Source organism: Pezoporus occidentalis, unplaced genomic scaffold, assembly GCF_034315485.1.
Source record: "Pezoporus occidentalis ecotype Australia unplaced genomic scaffold, CSIRO_AGI_Poc_V1 ctg8, whole genome shotgun sequence".
Lineage (NCBI taxonomy): Eukaryota > Metazoa > Chordata > Aves > Psittaciformes > Psittacidae > Pezoporus > Pezoporus occidentalis.
In genome coordinates, this window is record NW_026916158.1 from 2,122,330 (window position 1) to 2,144,411 (window position 22,082).

Consider the following 22,082-nt stretch of genomic DNA (forward strand, 5'->3'; position numbering starts at 1 on the left):
TTACAGCTACATAGTCTTATACCCCAAGAGAGGAAACAGCCTAATGCCCCTTTCAAGAATGGGATTGTGCTCCTGTCCTTTACGGAAAGATGCTAGTCTACTTGCAGTAAAGTCTGCAACTACAGGAAACAGGGAGTTTGCTATCAATAAATGAACATACACACCTTAGCCAAGGAATAGGTAAATATTGCAAAACATCTAAAACTTTTTTTTCACATCTTTTTTAAACAGAGCACCCCATTTTCTTGGCTATGTCTTTTCTTTCTGCATGTAACAAATGACCTAAAATGCTTAACTCTGGAGTTCTTCAAGGAAAGATGATTTGCCGAGGTGGAGGTCCAGAGAGGAGCCTTCAGCCCCGGAGCGAGGGGAAGGAGACCCAGTTCTGAGCGGCTCGAGCCACCGAGGGGGCAAGCCCTGGCCAGGCCTTGCCCAGGATCCGGCAGCTCCGCTGAGGCGAGCAGGGACTCACAGGGGGCGGTGGCAGAAGGGACCGCACCTCCCGGAGCGAGTAAAGCCCGTTCCAGGGGGCGCGGCGAGGAGAGCGTGGCGCGGCAGCCAGTGCAGGCAGGGGGAGCGGGATGGTGAGCACTCGGGTCAGGGCCAGGGCCAGGGCCAGGGCCCGGTCTGGGAGCTCTGCTCTGGCTGCCGCGGTGGTGGCAGCGTCGGCACCAGACAGAGCCGATGAGAGGGGAGGCTGCAGTGCGGAGCTCGGGGTGTAGAGAGTGCCTGCACTGGTCTGGTGAGGGGAGGGTGAACAACGGGCAGGGCCGCACTCGGTGCGCCCTGGTGGAGGTGCTCCTGCAGCAGGGGGTGAGCTGCGGAGGGCTGTCAATAGGCTGAAACATGTCAGGGGAGCTGAGAGGGAGCAGGGCTGCTTGCTCCAGGCCCAAACTGTGCAGGGGCCACAAGCGTCCACCATAGCGCATACAGAAAACGAGGAGGGTGTCAATGCAGGAAGCTACTAACAAAACCAAAACAAAACCAAAACAACAAAAAAAAAACAAAACCCCACAACTGCCCACCGCACCAAATGAACAAACACCTGATCCACCAGTAAAGAGGATTGTTACTACTGCTTCCAGGCGGTGCTGTTGGCGTTTCCTCATAAACCCCCTTTGCGGAACTGCAAAGCGCTTCTGGGTGGGGCCGTCATCCTGGAGGATGCCTCTTGGTCTTAATCGTCTTCTTCCGGCTTTTTTGTGTGTGTGTGTTATTACTAGCTCCCACTTTCCGGGATGAATACCCTCCGCCAGGACCTCCAAGTGCAGCCCTGCCCATTGCGCACCCTCTCCTCAACAGACCAGTGCAGGCACTCCTGCCCACCGCCAAGGCACCCAGAGCACAGCTCCCAGACCGGGCCCTGACGCGCGGGCTCACCGCCGCGCCTCGCTCTCGTCACCGCGCTCCTGGGGCGTGTTTTACCTGCGCAGGGCGGTGCCGGCCCCACTGTGAGTCCCTGCTCGCCTCAGCGGAGCCGCCGGCTCCGGGGCAAGGCCTGGCCAGGGCTGGAGGCTCCCGCCGCTCGGAGCTCAGGCTCCGGGGCGCGGTGTCTCCCCTCGCTCTGGTGTTGAAGGCTCCTCTCTGGAGATACCTCGGCAAATGACTCTATAAAAGTATGAATCACATTGATTTCATATAAAATTAACTCCCAATTTCCTGGCTTCATGGGAAACAAAATATTCATGTTTCCCTATAATACACTAGGCCATAAGAGCCAGCATAAAGACTGCAACGAAGAAAAAAGAAAAAAAAAAACAGTTCAGGAGTAATGGCTGTCATCCCTGCAGACCCCTCTGCTTCTGCTGACAGCAGGACAAAGAGTACAGCTCATTGTCACAAAGATCAACCAGTTCATGTTCACAAGTGATGCAGATCAGAACATCTCTGTTCTTACCAGAGTCAGTCCCTAATCTAATCAACCTGCTACAAAAGTCAAGAGATGCTCATAAATTTAGAACATGACAAACAGGACTCCGAAGCCGAACGTGCTGTGATGAAGCACTGACATCATTGTTTGGCAGTATTTCTGTCAAATTATTCTGTGCTAAATTGGTCTGGACAAGTCTGAATTGGGCTAAACTGGGCTGGGCTGAACTGGGCAGAACTCGGCGAAAGCGGGCTGGGCGGGGCTAAATTAGGCGGGGCTAAACTGGAACGGACTGTGTTAACGTTGGCTACGCTGGGCTAAACGGGGCTAAACAGGCTGGGATGAGCTGGAATGGGGTGGACAGGGCTAAAGTGGGCTGGGTTGAAGTGGGATAAAGTGTCTGAACTGAGATAAAGTGGGCTGTAGTGGTGTGCAGTGGGCTGAAGTGCGCTGGTCTAGGCTAAACTGGGCTGGGCTGGTGTAAACTAGGCTGGGCAGGGGTAAAACGGCATGGACTGTAGTGAGCTGGGCTGGAGTAAGCTAAACTGGGATGGGCAACATTGGGCTAAACTGAGCTGTACTGGATTAAAGTGGGCTGGACCACACTAAACTGGGCTGGCCTTGACTCCATTGGGCTGAGGTGGGTTGGACCTGTCTTAGCCTGGCTGGACAAGTCTAAAATGAGCTGAACTAAGCTAAACTTGTCTGGACTGGGCTAAATGGAGTGGCCTTAAATGGGCTAAATTGGGCTAGGCTGGACTGAGCTGGGTTGGACTGGTCTGAGCTGGGCTAATCTGTGCTAAACTGAGCTGTGCTGGCCTGGACTGAGCTAAACTGGGCTGAACTGTTCTTGGCTGGGTTTATTTGGGCTGGACTGGGCTAAACTGGAGAGGTCTGAACTGGGCTAAAATGCACTGGACTAAACTGTTCTTGGCTGGGCTTAATTGTGCTGGACTGTGCTAAGCTGGGCTGGACTGGTCTGAATTGGGCCAAACTAGGCTGGGCTGGGCTATACTGGGCTAAACTGGGCTGGACAAGGCTAAACTGTGCTGAAGTGGGCTAAATCGGGCTGGGCTGGTCTGAACAGGGCTAAACTGGGCTAGGCTGAACTGGGGTACAGTGACCAAACTGAGATAAACTGGGCTGGACAGGTGTGCACTGGGCTAAACTAGTCTAAACTGAGCTATACTGGGCTAAACTGGTCCAAACTGTGCTGGGTTAGGCTACATGGGTCTGAACTGGGCTAAACCAGATTTAACTGGGCTAAGACAGGCTGAAATGGGCTAAACTGGGCTGGACTGGTCTGAAATGGGCTATACTGGGATATACGGAGCTAAACTGGTCTGGGCTAGGCTAAACTGGTCTGAACTGGCCTACACTGGGCTAAGCCAGGCTGAACTAGGCTAAACTGGGCTGGACTGGTCTGAACTGGGCTAAACCAGGCTGAACTGGTCTGAACTGGGCTAGACTGAGCTAAACTGGGCTGGGCTAAGCTAAACTGGTCTGAACTGGTCTAAAGGGTGCTGGGCTTGGCTGGGCTAAACTGGGTTTTCTTTTTCTTGCTTTTCAGGCAGATCTTTGTTAAAATCAGATGGTTTTGAGGGCTCATTCCAAAGGTGGGAATGCTGTTGGGCTGAATGGCTCTGTTTTGACTCGGGGTGGGGGGAGAAGGAGGGGTTGTAAGCAGAAGGCTCCCCAGATGGCAGAATATTCTTTGAAACTCAGATTTGCCAGAACAGAGTTCTCTTGTTCAGCAATTCCAAAGTTTAAGAGCCCCCATCATACAAAGCCTGAATTCCATTAAATACAAAATCCTCTCTCAGAAATGCTCCTGTGATGGTTCTGGGACTTGCTAAGAGGAGCGCCTGGTTCTGCTGGGTGCTGGTACACAGTAGCCAGGGCATAGGCTTTTCTTGCTATAGGAGACCATGACACTGAACGGCCGTGGGGAACATGAGTGCCTTCGGTGGGAGGGATGGGAAGGGGGACACAGTCCCTGCTGCATCCCGGGACAGCAGCCCCGGCCCACCACGACTCCCCCCCTCCCACTGCCGGGCTGCCCCAGAGCCCCCCAGTGCTCCGGTTCCTTGGTCCTCCCCCGTGCAGAGCCGAGCCGTGCCGAGCCGTAAAAGTTCTATCCCTGCCAGTGGCAGGGGGTTGGAACTAGATGATCTTAAGGTCCTTTCCAATCCTAACTATTCTGTGATTCTATAAATAAGATTCGAAGAAGACAGATTTAGATTAGATGTTAGTAGGGAGTTCTTCCCCGAGGGTGGTGAGGCGCTGGCACATGTTGCCCAGAGAAGCGGTAGCTGCTCCATTCCTGGCAGTGCTCAAGGCCAGGTTGGAAGGGGCTTGGAGCAACCTGCTCTAGTGGAAGGTGTCCATGCCCATGGCAGGGGGTTGGAACTGGATGATGTATAAGGTTCCTTCTAACTCAAACCGTTCTATTATTCTATGATCGTCATCATTCCTCAGCATGGTACCGTCACTGCAAAGATGCAACATTCTCAGATTATGAGACTGTAAATACAGCAGTAGGTGCAAAAAGCCTGCTTTTCACTGATAGTTTCACATCCCTGCTCATAGGATGTGTGTGCATAAAGATAATAACCCCACATACACAGAGAGTTACGTGTTCAACACACTTAGCAGAAATATTCCAATGCTAAGGTTTATAGCACACTCAATACAGAAACTGAGATCCTTTTCTCTTAAATAAATAGCCTTGCAAATGACAGCAGATATTCTGTTCACCCTTAGGTCTATGCACAGTAATGCCACCGAGGTCTGTGAATTCTCTTTTCATCCACCCTGGAGTAAATGAAAGGGAAGCAGGTCCTCAAGTGGTGTTCAATTGATGAGTTCAGGCCTATTGAAATCAACATTTATTTTACTCAAAAACTAAACCATGAATACTGAAAAAAAGCCCCAAACCACTGGCATTTCACTGAGGGGTTTTAATATTATTTTTCATATAGCTTCCATTAATTCTTCAATGATTTTTTAAATATGCCCAGAAATTGAATGAATAAAGGGTTCAAAAGGAAATGTTCATTTTATACAGACTTTTAGAAAACTATTCTTATGCTTTTCTCCTCAAGTGGAAAAGCTGTTCATGAGCTTTCTTTAAGGATCATAAATCGAACATTTCCGATTTGAATGGGACTAGAATTCCTAATGACACAACGATGTTTTATACTTTCCCATCTTTCAATATGTATCTTTGAATCATGTCTGAGAAGCAACAATATAATCCTTATAAATGTGGAATACCTACCCTCCCTTTAAAAGGAAGGCCAAAGAGAAAACGATGCTTTTAGTTCTACCTTTTGTCACCACTGTTCCTCTGTAGTTTTAGCCTCTCACATCCCTACTGTAAGTTATACTGTCACTGACAGCAGTTGTGGCGACAACATATTTATCAATAAAAAAAGTCTAGAAATAATGAATAATCATAAAAGGTTCTTATACAAAGTGAATTTGTATTATATTCTTCCTACATTAGAAAATCCATTTCACTAAGGGGAAAAAAAAAAAAAAGAAGAAGAAATTAAAACAGCTTTTAAAGAAGCCCTATTACACTATACTTATGCTGGACTTTGTTCACATATCTGTGAATTTTGGAACTCATGAAGAAACTGATTCCCTAGGATTGTAATGATACGCAGCTAAGAGGAGAACTGCATTGTTAAATTGCATAGCTTAGTGAACCTCTGGCTAACAGTGAAAAAATAATTATTGAGAGGCAATTCTGCATTTTATGTGCACTAAAATATTCATTTCAAATTATTATAACTTAAAATATCAAAAGCTAAAAAAGAAAAAATTCCAGTAACCTCATGTACTTCAACCCATATTGTTGTATCTGTATATCCATGGAATACATTAAATTCCCCTAGACTTTACAGCTGCAATGAAAGTCTCTTCCTGAACAGAGGAGGCACCTGCCATAATCATTAAAAAAGGAAAATCACGAGCATTGTTCTAGTGCCACATACGTAGGGAAAAGCGTCCTAACCCTCTGCACACAAGGCAGTTGCAGTACAGCTCTACATATGCTCTGAAGCCTTTGCCAGCTATAACACCCATCGTCCTCCAAGAGGTGGGATACACACATCCTACTAATATCCAGTGAAAACAGGCTCTCTCCAGTGCTGCACATCCAACTCTACAGCCCAAGAGTCCACCACAATCTTGAGCACCTTAAAGCTTTGGTACTTCAAGCACACAGCTTTGTATGATGTTTTCTTGCCTCTCAGGACAGCTGTAGGTCTGGGAATAGTTAATTATTTTCAGATTTGTCTGAAGTTGGAGCCCTGAATCATTCTTTCCTATAAAGAGATTAAAATTATTTAGTTCTCTATTCTATTCATCTCCATACTGACAACAACAAACGTGTTGTGCCTGCTGAGGCGTGCACTGCTCACAGAGTGTGCCAGCCTGTGAAGTACTCTGCTCGATGGGGAAGACAATTCACAGAGCACAACGAGAAACAGCACCACTCATTCACATACATCAAAGTGATTTTGTTTTCTGACAGGGAGTGAATCAATCATAACAAACTCAGTCTCACACCAGTTTTAGTTCCATTAAATATCTTTAGGGGAAAATACATGATCAAACACAGAATCAACACCATATCCAGCGACTGCTGATGAACACCATGTATTTATTCAGGCTGCTGGGCCTCTTCTAATGTTTTATTAACTTTGCCTTGGTGACCCATTTTGCGTCTAGAATCCAAATGACTGGATTAACACAAATTAGCTGGAATCTTTCCCTCACTTCTCACATACTGCCAACTTTCTGTGCTCTCCTGAACCAAGGTCTTTCTCTGCCCAACTCTGTAGACCAAGTAATATTTGTTGGTCCTCACAGCCTTGGATTCTCAGAAAAATACTGTCTTGCAACTGATTTTGGACACTTACCCTGAGGGATTTTTAATCCCTCCTACCAGAAAGCTGTGGTTTCTTTTTGTGACACTGTTTTGCTCAGCTTCCCTGACTCACGCCGAGATACAACTCAGGAGTCAATACTGCTCCCACTAGACCTTTCAAGAACTCTGCGGGCACACTAGCATATTAAGTGTTTACTTTATGCGAAGTTGCTGCTTGATAGCTTTTTCAAGCTAATATGTAGCTTTCAAAGAGGAAATTCAGCTGGGAATTTAAAAGCAGAAGCAAAAGTGCAGACTCTGGGACATTCCTGGATTTAATGGGAGAAAGTCCTTTCCAGTTCCTGGAAGCACATTTCTCCTCTTACTGGAGTAAATTCAGAGCGGAAAAAAAAACCACCAAACCCCTGCAAAACCCAAACCACAAACCAGCCCTCTTCCAGCATGCACAGTCATGGTTACCATAGAGAACCTTTCAGTTGTACAGTGCTTAATGTTACAGGGCATGCTACATCTTGGGAACCTTAAGGCACTCCTACATCTGCTGCTTCAGGGCATGTTAGAAGACAGTTCAAGCAGTTACTAGCCACTTGTTTCAAGCATAACCCTAATATGAAAGGGTTAATTGAAGAAATTGAGACACTGCAATAGTTGTATGGAGAACTGAGATGTTTCCAGAACACCTGGTTCCAGAACTACTGCTCGACTTGACCCCTTGTGAGGGCTCACAAAGCACAAAGCTCACTCCTCCTGCAACGAGGCACAGCTTCTCATGACATCTTGTGGCTGCATGACAAGCTGACGGGGTGCTGTTTTCACAAAAAGTAATTTTAGATGTTGCAAAACAGTGATATTACAGAAAACCAAACACAAACCCCACCAACTTAAATGAAACCACGCTGAACAGTCTAGCAGCACTTTTTTAAGTCAGAAAAATTCCCCGTATTCAAAAACACAAAGTATGAAATAAGAACATTACCTTAAAGTAATAAAGTCAGAAAAACAAAAGTTCAGTTCGAAGCATGTGAGCTACAGACCTAAAGTACGTGTTATGAATATTTAATATATTCTTACCCACTAGAAAATCATAATCTCCTTTTTAAACTGTGGCTTGCAGGGAGAGATTGGTACAGAAGGGAAAAGCTTTATTGTCCAGAAATTTAATTACAAGCTGACCCAATTAGGCTAATTTATGCTGATATTTATGTTGCATGTAACTGGAGAAATATCAAAATAGCAAATTTTATTTGCCATTTGTTTTCAAATTGTGTTCAGGAAAAAAAAAAAGTCTTTTAATTATACCTGAAATAATTTAAGTTGTGGTTCAATATTGTCCTAATTGAAAAATACCAGTCCAAGAAGGATCAATAAATGGCACACCTTGAAAAGGGAATCAGAGGTACCTCTAATTAAGTAAAATTCATTCAAATTACTTAACATACAGTCTTATTTTCAGAAACATACTTATCCTCAAGGCACTTGAGAAAGATGCTTTCCAGGTCATTAACTCAGTAATGCTCAATTCACACTATTTTCTGATGGAAGGTATTTCAGTTTCTCCCTGTGCAACTTGGCATTTGAAATCCTGACTCAGCCCCTCATTCAGCGTTCAGTTCTGTGCCCCTACTACAGGAAAGACATTGAGGTGCTGAAGTGCTCTCTATCGCTTTCTACAACTACCTGAAAGGAGGTTGTAGTGAGGTTGGGGCCAGTCACTTCTCCCAGGTAACAAGCAACAGGACAAGAGTTAAGGGCCTCAAACTGTGCCAGGGGAGGTTTAGGTTGGGTATCAGGAACAGTTTCTTCACACGGAGGGTAATCGGTATTGGAACAGGCTTACCAGGGAAGTAGTGGAATCACCATCCCTGGAAGTGTTCAAAAACCGTGCAGATGAGGCCCTCAGTGATATGGTTTAGTGGTGGACTTGGCAGTCCTGGGTTGGACTTGATGATCTTAAAGGTCTTTTCCAACCTAGTCAGTTTTATGATTCTGAAACAGTGGTGGATTTTCCTGTCAGCGCAGAAGTAATTGGCTTTGTACAGACTTTGGTGGAGAGTAACAGAACAAAGTAAAAACAGGTTTTATGTAGTCAGAGATGAGCACTGGGGAACATAAAAAGCTTTTGAGAGATACATTTAGCTAGAATGGCCGCTCTTGCTGAACAGTCAAGAAAGGTTTTCCAAAAGCAAATGTCTGCTGTAGCACCTTCAAAGCAATAAAATCCTACACCAGGAATAATTAATACTTGGCCTTCAAATGTGAAGAACAAATAAATAAAACCCCCTCCCCCTACATTTAACTCAGGTTACGCACTCTTGAATTAGTTTCTGCCAAATTTAGCATAGCACAAAGGTGCAATGAACAACCAAGACCCTCTATTCTGCAAAGGGATTTACATGAAAAGCCATTCCACACAGTCATGTTATCACTGAGAAACACCCTCAGGAATTCAGGCAAAGGTGCTCCTGGGAAGGAAAGTTTTAAACACAGTCTTTACTCAACTGTTCACTAGTTGTAAAATGGTACAGCACTTCCATCAGACTAGTGAAAGACTTAAGCAAAGATGTCTACAACTGCTTTGAAAAGTATTAAATGAAACAAATCACATCAGTCCTGCATGAAGAGGATTCATTCCACTAGCCCCCTACTGTGTTCCTAAGGTATTTATGATTATCTTTTAAAAATGGTTTAAAAGACCTGATCTATATCCTGCACATACTGCTCATCTTCCTAAACCACATGTGAGGAGGGTACTTGCGTGTCTTTCTTACACTCGCTGTGTCATGAAGTACATTAGCACAAGTAAGAAAGACTTGTCAGAGCTAGGATTGAGGAGACTGGGAGCTCAACTCCTCACCCACCACAGGCTTGTCACACAGCATAAACCCCCTTATGTCTCAGATCAGAAACCTGTAAGACACAAAAGGGTACTTTCCCTGCAGAGATATTCTGAAGCAAAACACTGAAGTCTGCAAAGTGCCTGAAGGACTACTGCAACTCCACAGAAACAAATTACACATTTAAGACCCTGTCTACTGTCTTGCCAAGCTGCATACATTTACTTTGTTGTGTGCAACACAGAACTTCACTTTATAACCCGCTAGAGACTGAAAAACAGATGGTTGGCACAAGATCTTCTGGCACAGCTAACCAATACAATTACTGGGAGGTTGCGAAGCATGGATTTGGCATCTAAGAGTCAAGCCCTCCTTCAGTATCACAGGTGTGCCTCTGGCAACATCTGAAGAGGTTGCTAGGGGCAGGGAAGGAGATCACCACAGACACAGCATATTGCAATATCCAGTATAAAAGACAAGTGAGCTGCTACTAAATAAACAACGGGCTACAAACTCATGGATCCCTGATCTCTAGTTGCCACCACTCTGAAAAACGGTCTACAGATGAAAATTATGGTTTTGCCCATTTTTACGACAAAAGCAAAATCTTGAGACCGGATGACATGCAGGACACTACACAGAGCTTTCAGCAGCCCTCTTGGATACGTCGGAACTTAAAAGTATACTACCTCTGTACTCACTAGAGGGAGCCATCTGGCATTTGACTTGTGCCGCTCCTCAAGGGTTTGAAACAAAATTTCACGGCTCTGCTAAAGGGAAAGATTGTGTCAGACCTGAACATACCAACTAGTAAGCAGTGCAAACTAGAGTTTGTCTACTTTTCCTCCTCACCCTCCCCCCCCCCCCCCTTTTTTTTCCCTGTAAGGAACCCTCACAGGCATTCAAATAGCCTTCAGGTAGAAGTCAAAATAATTTTGAAGAATATTACCTCACTGAAGTACATCTTTGCCTTTGGAAGCAGGCTGGGAAGCAGAGTGGCAGGAAGGTAATCTTCATAAACTATGGAACTCTGACACGAGAAACTTCCCCAAGACACAAGAAACATTTACACCACCTAGTTACCCCAAAGGGAGAGCAGAGGAGTTGTGTGTTACTGTAGAGCAACTCTGAGTACATCCAGTCCCTTGTGCAAAAGCTTATTTAGACAGATGCAAGCAGGAGACACATAAAAGCAGGCAATTAATAAATCAGGCCATTATTTTCCAAACATGACAGACATTTCAAAGCCCAGGACGCTTCTCTCTGCAGTCTCTGACAATTTTTTTGTGCTTTACCTGTAGTTGTACCAGGCTCTACACTTACCTGAAAGTACCAGTTAATTCGGAGCAGACATCCCAGCAACTGCGAAGAAAAGTACCCAGTCTAATTCTTCTTCATTTATATGCTGTAGCATAAGGTACAATTTGTCCTTTAGAAACTCGGATGGACTGAACATCTAATAAATGGACAACAGTTTATTAGATGCTGAGTCCCTGTGGACTGCTTTCCTTTTTGACTAGCATTGTCTTTGACTATAGATCAAAGCCTTTGTATAAGCCACTTGATTTTAGTGGAGCTCTTAACGGATTTTTACCTTCACAAGAAACCTGATCTGACAAGCTGTGAAAGATGAAATACTTGGATGGATATTAATTTAAATACTTCAATCATTTTGTCTTTCAGAATTCCCTGTGTAGAAAGAATCTTAACACCAATGGTGGTTGCACTGGCACCAATCTGAGCACAAACTCTGCTGCTGCACAGGGTAGTAAGTAATCTGACTGATATAAAGACCACCTTGGAACCAGCCTGCAGGGCTACACTGGTAACAGGGATTATTTTGTCAGTCATTGAAAATGAAGGCTTTTAATGCTCCAATTTACACTGCAATACAAAAACTCAAATGCTGTGAATACAAATCTTATTTGCAGCTATTGGTACCAAAGAGAGGCATGTAAATCAATCCAGCATGAGGCTGCACCACAGTCTGTGGGAGACTGAAGCTCTTGCTGCCTTGATTTGTAACAGCCTCTCTTCCCCCAAGGCATGACTAAGCTTCCACCCATATTCTTAGCTGATGCATTTCTTTATGGATACAATTCCATAGGAGTACCTAATTATAATGAACAAGTATTTAGAAAAGCTAATATAGATCTTAAACTTCTAGGAAAGTGTATATAATCATAATGGACTGGCATGTCAAAAATCACAGGATATCCTGTACTTCCAAGAGAAGCGAGTCACAATAAACTGGCACAGAAGAAAGCTAAAGAAGCCCCTCAATGAAGTTTTAAAGACTTAATTCAGTTACTTGTGTTAAACACTAGTTTCAGCACAGTCACGTCCCATTTCAATCAGGGAAGGCAAAAATCAATCCAATTTCCTATGTGCAAGCTTTTGAGATACTATGACTTTACATGATGCATCTTGTGCTTTTTAATACCAGTTTGATTGAAATTTCTCTCAAAATGGAAAATCTCACTTTAAGACAAAATCTTTCGGTATACATTGCACATATGCAGCAAAAGACAAAGATGGTTTTGAGTGGAAATCTTACTATCACCTCCATTTCATTTGAGAATGAATGTCTTGCAGCACTTAAAATAAAAAATTATTTAAAGCCTCATTTTTATAAGCAAGCGCACCTTGAAAGCTACTTGTTACACAACAAGGACATTCACACCCACTTCAGTATCAGTAATTTCATTTCTGTTTCATAATCCAAAAAGTATCAGAACAGCATTAACCAAACAACTGTCAGCATCCAGCTAAGAACTAAAGAACACTGAAAATCCAGAGGGAAGCAATATTCATTCTCTCCATCTTAAAAGACATTAGAATAAAGGCTGTGAACAAGAGTCTCAATATAGCTTCTTTCTCTCGCTGATTTTGTAAAGAAAATATAAAAATAACAATCCATTTTAAATTTGCAGCTTTATTTGACAGCGACTTAAAAGTTTTGGTAATACATTTTTTTAATACAAAACTGATATAATGAAAAATAAACTTCAGAGGTTCCCTAGAGCAGATTGTAAGCTGTAAACTCATGATCAAATGTACTATATAGAAAAAGGTAACTGTATTCAAAGTCTTGTTTACAGACCAGCACCAAATGATCCTGAAAATGTAGTTTTAATCCATGTGCCAAGCAAGCCCAAAGCCCACCCACAACCTTGCTTCCTAAGAAAGCAAAGTCTCATTGCAGTTGCTCTTCCTCATTGTATTTTGAATTTAGAGGAGCAGTTGTGACTAACTGTTCACAGGAAACTGATCAAGATTTCCAACAATATCTTCAGTGAGTAAAGATCAACTTTTACATACCTGGTATTTTGAAGTTTTTTTTTAAGGAGTCATGAACAAGATATGTGGACGAAACTCTGTAAACTGCAATTTCCAAAGAACTCAGAAGTCCATAAAATAAGCAAACCAACCAAATCGAACCAATAATCCCAAACCCTGTAACAGTTCCTTTTAAACTATTTTGCTTTAGTAGGTCAATTTCACAGATCTTGGGATCACTAGTTATTTTTATTCCTGTACCTGCAGTACCTCAAAATCCCATCATACAAAGTAGCAGCATTAACAGGACTCAGAGGAAGAAGGAAAAACCAAAATAAATCTATGCAGTCCTGCATTCTTTCACCATTCTTACCACATGCTCAGTAGAAAGTAAAGCTCTTCCTCAAACTCATCCTTCTTTATTTTTACCTTTGTTTGTACTGCAGTTTCTCAACTAGAAAATCTATTTTGAAAACAAACTTTCTCATTATACATACAGTTCCTCAAACATCCCATTTTGGGGGCAACTGTACAATGTGGCTTCATGCCACTTTTTTAGGCACAGGAAAGATACTGTTCATCAGATATTGAGGCTGTAGAGAGCTGCCAGACAGGAGCAAAATATTACCAACCGTGAAAATAACTGCAACTGTAATTCTTACACTCTCGGCATCCCACAAAGCAAAATGGTTCTGTATCACGCAGTTTCACGCAATTACATGACGCTCTGTAGAAGAGGGCATGGCTGTTTTCTGCTAGGTTTGCTTCTTACTTTATGATTCCTGGGCTCACAATCTGACTTGGTTTATTGTGGCCATTCATGTAGGTGTGCTAGGAACAGCCTCAGTGTGAAAGGATGCTAATCCAGTAAAACCAGAAAATCTGCAGTTTTAAGTCTTCCCTAGAAATTGAAATTTTCCCTAGAAATTCCACTTGTTTTTCTGGGCTTTCTGCCTTTTTCTTTCATCTCTGACACATTCCCCAACCCTCCTTTATTGCCATTTTCCACCCTGTGATACCAATGTAAACAAATCCCAGTGACAGAATAATCAAGTTTTGACAGTGAAAAAGAAAAAAAGCACCATACCATTAAGACTTTGTTCCTTTAGTAAAGTTACAGCAGCGTTTAAACATCAAAGCCTCACCCATATTATTGCTTAAAACCTCACTCCCAGGTCCTCTGTATTAACGTACTCTGCAATGCTTTGGATCCCGATATTAAAACAAAAGAGATACTGAACGTACGCAATCACAAGATCACAGGTAGTAGTTTCTGTGAATTTCTAGCTACATAAATTGGTGTGCAGCAGACCTACTTTGTGCCTGGTGACATTTACAATACAAATCTACTTCTGTGAGGCTGAAGAGTCATTCACTATTCACTGGCACTGAACATTTTTGCCATAGCCACCTCTTCCAGCATCATAGTCTTGCCGATATTCATCTCGGACCTTACAAAGGAGGGAAAAAGGGAATTCCAGTAAAGACAAATTAAAACAATGTCTCAGAAACTATTACAACATCAGAATAGTCAAAATGAGTTAACAACAAATAAGTGGCCACAAAGAGCTGACTGACAAAAGAGAAGGCAAAGCACATAACACAGAAGGCCAGAACACAGCGTAAACTAACTTCCTTTTTAACAATGCCCAGGGGGACTCTTTAATTACAACAACCCAAGGGAGGATGGCCAGCCTCATGCTTCAGGAGTAAAAGCATCTGCTACCTGCTCAACTTCAGGTAAGCTAGGTGCTGTCCTCTGTGTTCCTGACAGCCTTACATTTTCTGGGCTTATTTTAAGTGTTGTCTCCCCAAGCAGCCACAAAGTTTCTGAAAGTAACTTTCAATTAAATACATGAAAAAGTTATTTATTCTTGGTACATAACATCATAATTGAGAAGATGTCTTAAACAATGACTTTGAAGTTACTATTTTTTAAGTTGTTCCAAGTGTGTTCATTCAAAACCCAGTAATTTGGCAATGTCAAATTAAAATCTATACTGTACATCAACTTACCTGGCCCCCTGATCTTCCACGACCATACTGTCTACCCTCCTTAAATCCTGCATCCCAGTCTGTCCTTATGATCCTGTCATCAAGTCTGGTTCCATTGATGTATCGCATTGCATTTTCAGCATCTCCTCTTGCATAATACCTTAGGAATAAGTTAATGAAAAAAAAAAGGGGGGGGGGGCTTCTATTTTCAACACAGGGAAAATCAACACTGAATGGGCCACAAAACCAAGTATTTGCTTGCATCAGGTTCTTGCTTGGTTAGCTTTAAAAGCAACTGCTTTTATAAAGCTATACAAGCTAAGAAAACTGCTAGTGAAACAGCACGTGCAGGAGCTCAACAATACAAAAAATGCGCATATTGGATCAAGTTCTTCAACCACACTCACCTGTAAAAGCACAAAGCTCTATTAGCAAAGCAAGAATGCAAAGCGCCACGCGTTGTTTGCATGGCAAAGGGCACGCTCCGTTGACATTGCAATCTTTCACCATTTTGGTGACTTTGCTGGAACCAGTAACAGAATGATCTTCAAAGAGACTTGCACGTAACGAAGCCAACACATTACAGGGATGCCACATACCAACAGAAACTATGGGTGAGACTGTATGAAATAAAACACCTCTTTACTTCAGCACTGAGAATATGCTTTTACTACAGAGGCCAACTATCTAACAAGTGTCTGGCTGAAAGCATCAGAGTGAAAGCAACCCAATAACCCCCACTCGACGTGCAGGGATGTTAGAACCGCAGAATCATTCAGGTTGGAAAAAACCTTTAAAACAATAACTAACCTCGCGCTGCCCCCTCTCGCCCAGAACTCCCTCGCACGCTTTGGCAACCGAGTAGCTTTACCCTCGGTTCGTGCCCCCGTGACCCGGAGTCCGCATTTCCGCTCGCCCGCGGCCCGGCCGCCCCCGCCTCCAGCCGCAGCACGAACCGGGCCGGCCCCACCAGCGGCGGCGGGGCCGGGCCCTTAGAAGGATACTCCACGAAGCAGAAACCGCAGGGAGTTTTCTTCACTTTGTCCAGCCCCATGATGACCTTCTTGATGTCACCGCTCTTACCGAAGAGCTCATGGATCTGCTCCTCCGTGGTGTAGAAGGAGAGGTTCCCCACGTACAGCGTGCAGCTCTTCCTCAGCAGCCGCTCCTGGTCATACCGCGTCCCCTGAGCCGCAACGACAGCGTTACCCGACGACAACCGGGCCCAGCCCAGGCGTTCCGCGCTGCCCCCACCCCCCGCGGCAGCAGCAGCGGCGGCGGCAGCGGCGGGATCCCGCTCACCCGGAAGTGCTGGTCCCGGTACTGGCTGAGGTCAACGTAAGAGTCGCTGCGCAGGACGCTGAGCGTGTCCGCGGAACACATGGCGCCGCCGCCCCTCAACACCGTCCCTGCAGGCCGCTAAGCGCGCAGCCAATAGCGAGGCGGGCCACGACCCTCGCGAGAGCAGGCGGGGCGCGGCGAGGCGAGGCGCAGGTGTCGGCTCTCGCGAGAGGGGCGGTGTCTGGCGGGGCCGGGATGGTGCTGCGGCGGGTGCTGCTGGCGCTGCTGAGCAGCCCGCGGGTGGTGGAGCGGCTCTCCGAGTCCCGGCCCGTCCGCGCCGCCGCCCGCCTCACCGCCGCCGCCATCACCCGCGGGCAGCTCAGCGCCCGCCAGGCGGCGCGGAGCCTGACCCCTTGTTTGCTGCGCCTGCGCGACGCCGTGCTCGCGGAGCTGAAGGGCAGCGCGCGGGGCTGGCCATGGCCCCCGAGGCGCGGGTCGGGGCAGGGCGGCCGCCCCGGAGCTGCACCCTGAACGCTGTCGAGCTGAGGGGAGCTACGGAGCAGCAGCCGGCACAGGACCCTTCCACGAGGAGAAAGAAACCACCGGGCGCTGGAGGAGGAGCGCGGCGGAGCCGGCAGCGGGCGGGCCCCGGCGCCTGGGTGACGGGCTTCCGGCGGCGGCAGGGCCCCCCCCAGCCTTTCCGGGACCGGTCGGCTCACGGGTGCGCTGCGGCAGCCGCGGAGGACCCGGCGTGACCCCGGCCTGCGAGCTGCGGACTGAGGCTGCTGCTCCACACACCGCGCGTCGCCAGGAGACGTCCCCGCGTCTGAGCGTGAGAACGGGAAGCGCGGCGCTCACCGGTGCCATGGGCTCTCATTGCAGAATCGGCGTGCGCCCTCCGCAGTACTCGGTAACGGGCAGAAGGGAGACTCGCGTTAAACATCGTCCAGAATACTGTCGGGATTGTCACTTTCAGTGTTCGATAAGAAACTCGAAATAAACCCATATTTCTCACAGGAGTTCCTTTAACAGTTTCTGTCTACACATCAGAAATACTCTACATTTCATACAGCTTTGATACAAAAAGAGGTCTGAGTGTCGATGGTGATGGATAGGACAATCGCCCATTTTACAGGTAGGTAAAAGAGATCAGTAGTTACAGCACACCTCAAGTCTGTGGTAGCAAGAAGGGTTTATAGGGAGTAAATGGCCAACAGAGCCATCCTAAATACAAATATGGAAAAGAATAGATTCAGAGTATTTGATGCACCGGGCTGGTTTACTTGAGTTGCTGTATCAACATTTACAAGACTAAAGTAATTAACATTCTTTTGTTGCACGTTTCAGTATTTAATCCACCTGACTAAAAACTGAGGGGTGATTTCCATTATTTGTATCATCCTGGGTGGAAAGAATCTTGTGAATCATCTGAGATAGTTTCCAGCACTGCTGGTAAAATTAAGCTTCCCACCAGCAAAGACTTAGGTGTGCACAGATGGAAAGCCTGCATATAGTCAGTGAGACAAAACCGGTGTATTTTCAGGCTGAGTTAGTATTTGTAGTCCAGGTTCTCCTCCTGGCTGCGTCACAGTGCAGTGATGGAGAAGTCAATGTGCTGTGGGAGGTGCTCCATCACATCCCTGAACAGTTTCAAGATCTACCCCACTGAGATGGCCAGAGGTCATAAGTCTTACAATATAAATTTTAAAAACTTAAGCTGTTAAAGAAACCTGAAAACAGTAAGGAGGTAATGGAGTACCAGCTGTGGCACATGCTGTCATCCCAGTGTACAAGAACAAAAAGGAAATTAACATGAAAAATACATTTGGTGTCACAATGTTTTCACAACTACTTTCACTACTTCAGGAGTCACCAGTACAAAGATACATTCACCCCTGTTACCCCACACCCTCAGAAACATGCACCTTTAATTTACAGGCCTGCCAATAATGAGGGATGAAGGATGTGGGATGAACACGTAGGGGAGACAACACGAAATGCTTTACAAGAGAGAGAGAGTTACTAACATAGAGGTATGTGTCGTTTGGAAGATAAAGGTAAATCCTTCAACGGGATTTTTCCTTGCTTCCCTTTAGAGCATGAAGTCAATCTGTATTACTATTGTCTGTTGAAAAACTGGCTCATAAGCCCTTATATAAAGCTGTGTGGATGAAGAACTGCAACAAGCATTACTACCTTTGTGAGTAGAGAGAATTCCAGTGTAAGATTCGTTCACAGAGAGAGGCTTGACCTACAAAGTACGTGCCAAATTACTATTTCCCTCTGTGTTAGGATGTTTCTGATTCAGAAGTTCACACAGGCAAACCTGAACATCGTTAGGAGTACTATACTATTAAACATACACATTGTTCCCAGCTGAAGCTCAGTTATTTGTATCACACTTCCAAATCAGACTGCTCTCCATCAGAGAGCCAGGAAGTCATCTGTCATTCTCATAAGCTGAGTTAATGGGGAGCAGTTTCTAAAGGGGAGGGGGGGCATAGGGGTTGTGGTGCCTCCCTTGGATGCTCACATGCTCCCCTGCAGCAGAACTGGGGGATCTCTAGCCAGTTCAGAGATCCATCTTGTCAAATGCATACAAAGGATCAAATCCTTCCGAGTGGCCTGTTTTCTGTCCATGCAGCTCCTTGAACCAGCTCACTGCAGGGCCTGTCCTGCACTGTTGACAGTGTTGGAGCTGCGATGGAGTAAGGAAAGCTGCAGGATGTGCAGCAGGAGCACGCGTGGGGAGGACTACCCTGCCTGCAGTAGCTAAACAACAGATGGGCTTAATCCATCAGAATGCAGCACTCTCAAGCTGCTCCTTGCAGTACATGTGTAGCATATCTACAAGAATGGAAGTGCAGCAAGAAACATTAAACAGGCAAAGCTTGGATTTTAGGATTTAGCAGAAGTACTTAGGCTGAAGCACCTTCCATGTTCTAAATCAGATTCTGTCAGATCAGTGCTGGGGATTTTTCAAGACAGAACCACCCAAGCCCATATTAGAGTGCTGGTGCTTACACTGTCGCTGCAGCCTGATCTGATGACTGAGTGGGGACTCTTTAAGAGCCTAAAAATAAAACCGTTGTGAGACAGACTGGCTTTACTTTAGTCCTGTGACCCCTGGCAGCTAAGTTAATACCTGCTATCAGTAAAAAACACACAGTTCATAAACCTTCTGTCAGATGATGAGAACTTTCAAGAATCTCACATGGAAAGTGCTAAGCTTGAATCACAGTTTTGGTGGTTTCTGATGTCATTCCCTCCTGTCAGGAAAATGACATAAGTTCACGTGAAATACCACAGAGGCTGAATAACTCAAATTTTTAGCAGGTTCTATCAAGAACTGGCTCTACTGGTAAGGGTAAGGGCATGTATAAAGAGACCTGGGGGGGGGGGGGGGCTCGGAATGCCACTACTCATGCTGAAAGTGGGTCTGTAAAGAGGAAGGTCTCACAGCACCTTTGGGGAGCACCCAAGTGAAGTCACAGACTAAACCCTTGTTTTCCTGAAATCTGAAGGCTCTGCTGATTTCTGCCTAGCTGAAGGATGTATAGTCCTAACTGACTTCTCCAATTTCTGCTTAATAGGAACGGTATGTGTGGTGGGTCTTCCATTGATAAGTGTGGAAATATCAAAGTCTCGTTCAGGAATGAGACACCACATTTTGTAATTGTGGCTCTGATTGTACCAGGGATTACAACAAAAACATGACAGTCATTGCAGGTAAAATCATTTGCTCGCTGCTGTACTATCTGGCAGAGGGTTTCTTCTTCAGACCCAGCCATATCAATGACTTCTATATGTGTGTCTCTCTTCTTGATATTAAGCAGAGATCGAGGAGGCATGTAGGTGTGAGCAAAAAGTAGAGTGTAGTGCCTTGAATGGCTTGAGGACTCTGGAGAATGCACGAGTTGCTCCAAGTGAAACAAACATGGTATCAGTCCTCCCTGGTGTAAGCACCCAAACAGCAAAGCCCCGAGCATGTTGAAAATAACAATGACGTATTTCCACTTCATAGCTCTGTTCTGTGACGTGCTGAACAGGACTAACGGCAAGATGAGAGGAATAAGAAACCGAGGTTCTTGGTGACTGAATAGAGAGAGAAATGCCAGAGGAACAAAATAAAACAGCAGTAATGTTGGCTTGCCCTTGGAATGCACTAAGTGCCCAGATGACCCATGGTAACATGATTTGACCCGTATTAACTGACAAATATATTGCTTTAACATTTTACAACCAGCACCAATGGCCAGAACATGCAAGATCCCAAACAGCATCATTCCATTGACTGTAAAATGTGTAACTCGTGGGTGACTTCCATGCAGTGCAAGATTATGAGGATTAAGATTGTAACTGAGAAAATTGAAAGGGGTTACTATAATTTTCTCATTTAATTGACCTATTACATCAAATAGACTGTTATTCTTAATGCCGTAGAGGTTGTCTAAGCCCATGGCAGTGAAATAGAAGGTGTCAGCTGTTATGAAAACAACAGCAGTAAAACATGCACATAGGACAAGCTTCAAAAAGTGGTTTATGACAGTTTTAATGCTCCTTTGAGAGTCAACAATGAAACCTGCCCAGTAAAGCAGGGGCATTAGAGCAAATGCCAAAAATGTTGGCCTGTTGAAAAACCCAGCAGTTGTTACAATACCTATGAGAGGGCTGTGTGTAGGCTCCGCTAAGCTGCTGTTAGGCTTTCTTGAGGAAACCAGTACCATCAGAAGAGCAAAGAGAAGTCCTTCAAGTGTGTTGGTAAAGGTTCTTGTATAAAATACCAGAGTGACATATGATCCAGCAAGAAGCACCAGTGCTTTCCACCGATCTGCTTCCCAGGAAGGAGCTAATCGATAAACACTATAGTCAAGTATGAAAGAAAAGATTGTAAAGAGAAGGCGAGGTGATACAAGAAGGGTGTAGCTGTTGATGCAACTTGAACATATGTCCAGCTGCTGCAAAGACTTGATCACCCAGTAGGTAATGCCAGAAGTCATCAGCGGGAAAACAACTGTCCTGCAAGGAGAGCTGGAAAGGAACTCCCAAGGGTAATAGACTTGTAGGTTTAAAATATCCCCTATAAAGGAAGAAAAAAATACATAGATACATAATATATTTTATTTAGTAATTCAGCATTACGGATACAACTCAGTATGAGAGACATCATGATGCAGAGCAGGCCCTGAACTTCTGAGGCGGGAGTCAACCTTGAAACGTTTAGGAGGGTACAACTGTTTTTTACAGTTTTTCAAGAACAGAAGGTAAGCCCCGTTTGGGTGGAAGGGTTCCGGGCGCCGCTTGCCTTGGGCAGCGCACGGCAGAAGCAGCACCCCCGGCCGGCTAGCCCGCCGCTGCCCTGCCGCAGGAGCCGCGCTGTAGCGGCGGCGGGCGGTTTGCCGCAGAGGAAGGGCCGCGTCCCAGCGCCGGTAAGAGCCGGCTACGCGCCCGTGTATGCCGCTGTTCCGCGGAGCCCCCGCTGTGGGGCTGCCGGGGGCCACGCACCCCCACCCGGGGGCCGTCGCCACCCCGAGCCACGGCCGACCGGAGAGGAGCGGGCGGAACCGTCCGTGCCGCCGCCGCCCGCTGAGGGGCCGCGGCCCAGCGCCCCGCCCCGCCCCAGCCCCGCCCGCCGCCTTACCTGCCATCACCTCGGGCGACTGGAAGAACTCGTCGGGGTGCAGGTAGCCGGCCTGCGGCAGCAGGCACCAGCCCGCCCGCAGCGCGGCCAGGAGCGCCCACAGCTCCCTGGCCCCCATGCCGGGCTGCGGGGACACAGACACTGAGCCGCCGCCGCCAGGGGGCGCGCGGGCGCTCTAGCCGAGGCGCAGCAGCGGACACCCCGCGCATGCGCAGCACCCTTCGCCCCGCCGGTGCGGCGGCGGTACAGTGCGCCCGGGACACCAACCGGAGCAGAAGCGGC

The 22,082-nt window shown here is 46.0% G+C and overlaps 3 protein-coding genes and 2 long non-coding RNA genes across 5 annotated transcripts; 2 read left to right on the forward strand and 3 right to left on the reverse strand.

Moving 5' to 3' along the window:
• The first annotated feature begins 1,516 nt into the window (after positions 1-1,516).
• On the forward strand, positions 1,517-11,523 carry LOC134155859 (uncharacterized). Its single transcript, XR_009961749.1, has 2 exons — positions 1,517-1,616; positions 11,288-11,523. It is a non-coding gene; the product is annotated as an uncharacterized LOC134155859 (long non-coding RNA).
• Positions 6,437-10,412, reverse strand: LOC134155860 (uncharacterized). The gene is made up of 3 exons (XR_009961750.1): positions 8,232-10,412; positions 8,070-8,147; positions 6,437-7,576 (listed from the first exon to the last, which is right to left on the reverse strand). It is a non-coding gene; the product is annotated as an uncharacterized LOC134155860 (long non-coding RNA).
• A 996-nt stretch (positions 11,524-12,519) lies between the features above and the next one.
• Positions 12,520-16,289, reverse strand: NCBP2 (nuclear cap binding protein subunit 2). The gene is made up of 4 exons (XM_062603485.1): positions 16,181-16,289; positions 15,883-16,064; positions 14,900-15,038; positions 12,520-14,334 (listed from the first exon to the last, which is right to left on the reverse strand). The coding sequence occupies exons 1-4, from the start codon at positions 16,259-16,261 to the stop codon at positions 14,263-14,265; spliced, it is 474 nt and encodes a 157-aa protein (XP_062459469.1). The 5' UTR covers positions 16,262-16,289; the 3' UTR covers positions 12,520-14,262.
• A 72-nt stretch (positions 16,290-16,361) lies between these two features.
• Positions 16,362-17,178, forward strand: NCBP2AS2 (NCBP2 antisense 2 (head to head)). Its single transcript, XM_062602988.1, has one exon. It carries the CDS (start codon positions 16,415-16,417, stop codon positions 16,688-16,690), a length of 276 nt encoding a protein of 91 aa, XP_062458972.1. The 5' UTR covers positions 16,362-16,414; the 3' UTR covers positions 16,691-17,178.
• Positions 17,167-21,990, reverse strand: PIGZ (phosphatidylinositol glycan anchor biosynthesis class Z). Its single transcript, XM_062602987.1, has 2 exons — positions 21,801-21,990; positions 17,167-21,239 (listed from the first exon to the last, which is right to left on the reverse strand). Exons 1-2 carry the CDS (start codon positions 21,916-21,918, stop codon positions 19,648-19,650), a joined length of 1,710 nt encoding a protein of 569 aa, XP_062458971.1. The 5' UTR covers positions 21,919-21,990; the 3' UTR covers positions 17,167-19,647.
• Between the last annotated feature and the right edge of the window lie 92 nt (positions 21,991-22,082).

Bases quoted from the DNA above. Each gene is read 5' to 3' on its own strand.
- NCBP2 (XM_062603485.1), bottom strand. From the start codon at position 16,261: ATGTGTTCCGCGGACACGCTCAGCGTCCTGCGCAGCGACTCTTACGTT. The intron at 16,065-16,180 runs GTGAGCGGGATC...GTTGCGGCTCAG, and splicing joins ACCGGGACCAGCACTTCCGG to GGGACGCGGTATGACCAGGA. The intron at 14,335-14,899 runs GTAAGTTGATGT...CTCCTTTGTAAG, and splicing joins GTGGAAGATCAGGGGGCCAG to GTCCGAGATGAATATCGGCA.
- PIGZ (XM_062602987.1), bottom strand. From the start codon at position 21,918: ATGGGGGCCAGGGAGCTGTGGGCGCTCCTGGCCGCGCTGCGGGCGGGC. The intron at 21,240-21,800 runs GTAAGGCGGCGG...CTTCCTTTATAG, and splicing joins GTCGCCCGAGGTGATGGCAG to GGGATATTTTAAACCTACAA.
- NCBP2AS2 (XM_062602988.1), top strand. From the start codon at position 16,415: ATGGTGCTGCGGCGGGTGCTGCTGGCGCTGCTGAGCAGCCCGCGGGTG.